General features: G+C 57.8%; 1 protein-coding gene across 4 annotated transcripts in view; it reads left to right on the forward strand.

Annotated features, from left to right (window-relative positions):
• LETM1 (leucine zipper and EF-hand containing transmembrane protein 1) overlaps positions 1 to 5375 on the forward strand; it is a 33986-nt gene extending 28611 nt beyond the window's left edge. For all 4 annotated transcript variants that reach the window (XM_064488811.1, XM_031438893.2, XM_031438897.2 and 1 more), the window contains 3 exons: positions 260 to 450; positions 1760 to 1898; positions 2770 to 5375. In XM_064488811.1, coding sequence (XP_064344881.1) covers positions 260 to 450; positions 1760 to 1898; positions 2770 to 2931 — 492 coding nt within the window. In that variant the 3' untranslated portion in view covers positions 2932 to 5375. The remainder of the gene's footprint in view (positions 1 to 259; positions 451 to 1759; positions 1899 to 2769) is intronic.
• The last annotated feature ends 625 nt before the right edge of the window (positions 5376 to 6000 follow it).

The following is a 6000-nucleotide window of genomic DNA, read 5'->3' on the forward strand; positions in this document are numbered from 1 at the left end:
CGGGGCTGGGGCTGCAGCAGAGTAAAACCAGGCTTCGTCAGGCCCCGATAATTCAGTAATACCACCATCCAGTGTTGGATAAACTGGCCAGACAGCCTCTGGGGAGAAAACTGAATTTAAGTGAATCTTATTTAATAGGTTTTCCACTCATTCCAGGGAGTCACTGTTCTCCTGGAATGCTGGCCATTAGCCATTGTAGATGACAAGCATTTCTTTGTTGCTTTAAGGCAGTCTTTTTACAACTGAATAATTTCATTAGGACTTGCAGGAGATCAAGAAGGAACTTTCAAAGACTGGCAAAGAGATATACGTGGAAGAGTCTAAGGCCAGCAAGAGGCTGACAAGGAGGGTGCAGCAGATGATCGGCCAGATCGACAGCCTGCTCTTGCGGCTGGAGGCCGACCAGAGGGCTGGCAAGCTGAGCCCAGCCTCCGAGGGCGCAGCTGCGGGGTGAGCGTGGGCCTGGGGCCTGGGAGGCCAGGGCCTTTCTAACCCCCGAGCACACTTTTCAGCCTTGCTGACCACCGCCCCTCACCTCCGACCCGTCAGTTCCAGCCAGAAGCCCAGCAGGCCTCGTCAGCCCCCACGGCCCCACAGAGGTTTCACCAAAGTGGCCCCGAGGCCCGTGTCCGGGCTCTCGCACGCCGAGCGCCGTCAGCTCTCATCTGCAGGACCACACTTACGGCCTGCCTGGTCTCTGTGTGCACCCTAGCCCACACCTCTGTCCAGGCTGCTGGCAGGCTGGTCCCCCCCAGAATGTACTAGGATCTTGGCTCCCCATGGCCTCTCCCTGCCCCTTCTTCCCATGGCCCTCCCCTTTCCTCCAGCCTCAGCCACACTGGGTTCCTGTTTCCTCATCATCAGGGCCTCTCCTGCCTCCTCCCTCTTGCTGAACCCCCATATACGCAGGCACTCAATGATGACCCCCGTGCGGGGGCTGGCTCTGCATTGGGTGTCCCATGGCCGGCAAGGGCCAGCACCGCGTGAGTGGCCGCCGGGTGAGTGAGATGTCCCCCAGGGGCAGCAGCGAAGCCCAGCACTCCTGTGGCCCCTGTCTGCTGCGGGGTAGGCGGGCAGGCTGCAGCCCCCCCCCCCCCAGCTGAGGTCCCTCCCAAGGGACTGCATTTCTCATGCTGGATTTCAAAAAACAAAAAGTCAAAACAAACAAAAAAACTAAAGGGTGCTCTTTTATTAGATTTGTGGCAGGTTGAGTAATAAGGAATTAAGTCGTCATTTCGTTAAAATTGAGAGATGATGTAATGCATATGTAAGAGCTTTCTGAAGGGTTTTTTGGGCTTTTAAACAGCTTGTTTTTTTCAGTTTTTTATTTTATTTGTTTAGTTATTAACTTTATTTTATTTTATTTTGGAAAGGTATGATTGTATTATGTGCTCAGTGTCTGCTCTTGGGTTGACCTGCTGTGCTGTGTGGGCCTCCTCCTCCGCTGGCCAGAGGGCAGCATGGTCAGACCCGGCCCCTCCCACCCTGACCGCTGCACAGACAGGTCTGGAACCCACCCAGTAGTGGTGGGCTCCGTCCTCGTCACTGCCAGAGAGGCAGGGCCCGCTCAGGGGCCACGCCCACACACACAGGAGACCCTGGACAGAGTGATGGCTTCTCTTTTTGTGTTCAAGTTGGCTGGGTGCCCCCAAGGGAAGAGGCGAGGTGGCTCTGGAGGGAGGGGCTGCCGGGGTCCGGGCTGACCCGGGGAGGCTCTGGGTGTCGCCCGCTGTGCCATGTGCCGGCCCTGTCCCCCTAGGGAGACGGTCATCAGCATCGCTGAGCTCATTAGTGCCATGAAGCAGATCAAGCACATTCCAGAAGGCAAGCTCATGAGCTTGGCCTCAGCGCTGGATGAGAACAAGGATGGCAAGGTCAACATCGACGACCTGGTCAAGGTGCGCAGGGCTCTCTGGGGGCATCTTCCCCACCGGGCCACCCCCGGGGCCTGGTCTGTGCAGGGACTGCAGTGGGAGGGCCCTGGCTGGGTCTGGGAGGCACGGGGGGCGGGGGGGGACGCCCCCGGAAAGGAGACGGGCTTCAGGACCCCTGGTGGTGAGTGGTCGGCGTGGGGGCCACCTGAGGCCTCAGAGGGTCCCTGGTCGAGAGCTTGGGCAGCCCTGGAGACCTGGAAAGGGGGGTTCCACCCTTGTAAGGAAGGCTGTGGGTTCCGGCGTTTCTGAGACGAGAGCACCTTCTCAGGCTCCTGAACACCTGGCTAGTTGGTGACTTTTCATACATTTAAAGGAGCACCAGCCAACTTTGGCTCCGTTGAAAGCAAAAGCGTCACCAGCCCATGTGCCATCATCACCTTCCCAGCAGCAGACGCTGAGAGGGCCAAGCACGCATCCCTGACCCTGCTCTGGGCCCCTCCCTGACCCTGCTCTGGGCCCCTCCCTGGTGTTCACAGCACTCTGCCCTGAGCAGGGGCCTGAGCTGGCAGCCTCGCTGTGCTGAATAGCCCACCTTCCCCTATCCTGCAGCCCCGGGCCCCGTGGGAGACATACCTGGTGCCCTCACCTAGGGGGGGCCGACCGCAGGCCACCTGTTCTCCAAGCACCTCCCCTAGTGGTTTGATCTGGTCTGGGGCTCTGGAGTCTGTGGGCTCCCTGGGAGTGGGTGGGGGTCTGGTACTCTGATGACTAGGGCAGATGGAGGACCTCAGGGACCCCTAGGTGGGACAGTGCCACATGCTAGTGTCAGAGGCCATCCCAGCCTGGTGGCTGTTGCCCGCCTCCCCTGAGTCCCTTGTCCCTTCTGTGTATGTAGGTGATTGAGCTGGTGGATAAAGAGGACATTCACATCTCCACCAGCCAGGTGGCCGAGATTGTGGCCATGCTGGAGAAGGAGGAGAAGGTAGAGGAGAAGGAGAAGGCCAAGGAGAAGGCTGAGAAGGAGGCCGAGAAGGAGGCCGCAGAGGTGAAGAATTAGGGCCAGCCCTGCTCTGGCTCCGTAGTGGCCCCTCGCATGTCTGGCTCCATCTGCACTGGCCACTGCAGCCCTCTCGTGATAGTGATTGCTTTGAAGTGATTCTTAGTGACAAATCTAATATTTTGTCTGGAATAAATCAGAAACTTCCATATCAAGTAATTTTAAATTTTCATCATTCCACGAAGATTCAGTCAGTCTGGAATCCCTGAACCACTCCAGGGAGACTCCTCTGGATTCATGCCATAGCAGGGGCTGCAGCGGTCCGGGCTGCAGCAGCCCAGTGTGCAGCCTGCCAGCAGTGGGGGGCTGTGGCCCTGCAGAGGCTCACTTGGCCTCCCCACGCACCCCCTGGCGGCGTCTGTCCCAGGAGGAGAGAGGACAGACACCTGGACCGCGTGCCTGTGGAGCCAGAGGCATGCGACTGGGAGTCAGATGCGGGCACAGCCTCCTCAGCCTGGAGAAGATGCTTCGTGAGTCCGTGGACTTGGGTTCCTGAATATCTGTGTAAAATAGGACTGACTTGTGCACACTTCCCAAGTCACATCTGTAACGACTGAGAAAGTATGTCCATCCGTCTCTCTGTGGCTGCTGGAGAATCTCAGTTCTGACGGGAGTGTCGGGGTCTCCTGCAAGTTTCCTCTTATGTGTGTATTTGAGCTCTTTCCTGATGTGCTTTTGATTTTCACCTAAAACCTTTAATTAATTAATGAGTACAGAATTTCCTCGCGTGACAGTCTGCCTGGGTAAATCAAGTGGGAGCTCTGCCGTGAGACACCAGTGAAGCCCTTGAAAAGTCAGCATCTCATGGTTGAATGACTTATGGAGCTCTTGTAGCTTTTAGGAAGTTTTCTGACTTGGGGTGTTAGCGCCTCATTGGCCTCATGGGAGTTAGGAGCAGGTTTTGCTGTGCATCCAGGGACAGGCCGGCCCTGGGCTGCTCTGCGTCACAAGGGCCTCCGCGGGCCAGCAGCGCGGCTCCTCCCAGACGGCTGGGCAGGAGGCCTTGGGAGCCTCTCCGGGGGGCCCGTGCGGCCCGCAGGCCTCCAAGAGCCGTAGGGCCAGCCCATGCACCTCTGGGCGGAGCGTGGCAGCCTCCTGGCCTGGTGGCCAGTGTCCACACCTGGCAGCTTGGGAGCACGGTGCTCTGTGGGGCAGGTGGGGCCGGGTGGCCGGTGGCCTCAGCTGTGACTCCTTGTACTCGGGGTGAGTTCCCACAAGACCGTTCTTTGTGGGGAATCATAGGAATTGGAGACACAGGAATAGAGTGGCCAGGTTAGCCGAGAGAGGATGATGACGAAATGATAGCTTCTGAATTACTTGAAACTTTCTACTCAGCCATTAAGGAAGAAACGTGACAAAACGGGTGAGATTATATATTCTCAAATGTAAAACTTGATAAAGGGACAGTTGGGTCTAAGGGTTTTTATTTCAGTTATTTAAGAAGTGCGCTCCAGACACTTAGTTGGGATCTATGAGCTACCTGGCAGTCCTCCGGCAGCCTGGGTCTTGGCCTCAGCACGCCGCCCCCGCGCTCTGCAGCTGCTCCCCCCGGAGCAGAGTGCCTGCATCTCCCAGGTGGAGCCACGCCCCTGGGGGCGGCGGGACCCTCCTTCAGTTTTTGTGACGTTGGTGATGGCTGGCTGCAGGCGTCCCCACCCCGATTGTTTTTACTGTCCTGAACTGGGTCCGGCCCAGCTGCAGGTGTGATGAACGGTGGCTTTGGAAATGCGGAGTGCGGGGTGCGGGGTGCCGTGTGCCGAGGTGCCCGTGCCTGCGCCTGCGGAAGCTGTGCCAGCCACGCCTGCCTGAAGACCAGGCAGGGGTTCTTAGCCTGCGTTTCCTCTTCCACTCCACCTGAACACCCACTTTTTCATTAGGGATTCTGGAAATTGGCACTTGGGTTCCAGTCATTTTGGAATGTCAAAATCCAGACTTTTTAAGAATGAAGGGCACTGTGTAGTTTGTGAAGAGTCATCTCCAGGCAGTGTTTCTCCACACAGGGTGAGGGGCCAGCAGCTGGCTCCGTCTCCACGTCCTCCAGGGGCCCGGGGCCAGCTTCGCCTGAGGGCCTCCTTGGGCTGTGTGCAAACACTTTTTTCAGAAATAGTGTTTTTATTAAAATAAGAAATTCATGTTCCTGTAACGGCTCAAAGTAAGATTTCTGAACCATGACACATCAGAGGTCAAGGTGGAAAATGTCTCCATGTCCACCTGTGTCTGGCTCTGGCTTCCCAGCAGGAGAAGTGGCAAGTGGGCTTTTGGGTCTGGGCCTGCTGTCCTGAGGCCAGATTCCAGAATGAGCCTTGCCTGACAGGGCTCAAGCCCTGGCCTCAGGTGTCCACTGGTTCTGTGACAGCGTGCCTTGCCAATGCTGTCAGACTGCCAGTGACCAGACTACTTGATTTAATGTAAGGAGAAGGTTTAATAAAGTGCTTTCTTGCTGACCTGTCTGCCATGTGATGGTTTGTCCAGCTCGGTGAGGCAGCCACTGCCTGACCAGGCTCTCCACTCCCCACAACCTTCAGTGGGCACCTTGGGCCTGAGAAGGGTCCTGGCTGAGGAACAGCCCAGGAGGGGGAAGTTCTGAAAGACTCAGGGCCCTTGGGAGCAGGCATCGACGGCTCTGCCCGGTGCATGGAGGGTCTCCCTCCCAACACTGGGGCGGGGCCAGCCTGCAGCCCCCACTTTACCCACAACCACCACAGGGCTGCTCTGCCCTGCCCAGCTCGCGCCGCCGGCTCCAGTGGGGGTGCCCTGCTCCAGGTGGAGAGCTGAGGCCTGGCCAGGAGGGTGGCAGGGAAGCCCCGGAGGGTTTCTAGGTCCTATCTCAACACCACGCACAGGCACAAGCTCCCATCCTCCCAGGCACTGGGGGCTTCTTCCACCCTAGGGACCTACATACATCCCCTCTCCCTGAGCCTGGCTTTAGCCGCTGTCTCTGCCTGCCCCGCAGTTCTGAGCACTTGCATGTTATTCCTGACCCGTGTCGGGGAGAGGTGTTTTCTGTGCGTGCAGGTGTGGGCGATGGGTGCTGGTCTCAGCCTTTGCTCTCCCCCTACCCGTGCCCCC

The sequence above is a fragment of the Camelus dromedarius genome, chromosome 1 (assembly GCF_036321535.1).
Source record: "Camelus dromedarius isolate mCamDro1 chromosome 1, mCamDro1.pat, whole genome shotgun sequence".
NCBI classification, from domain to species: domain Eukaryota; kingdom Metazoa; phylum Chordata; class Mammalia; order Artiodactyla; family Camelidae; genus Camelus; species Camelus dromedarius.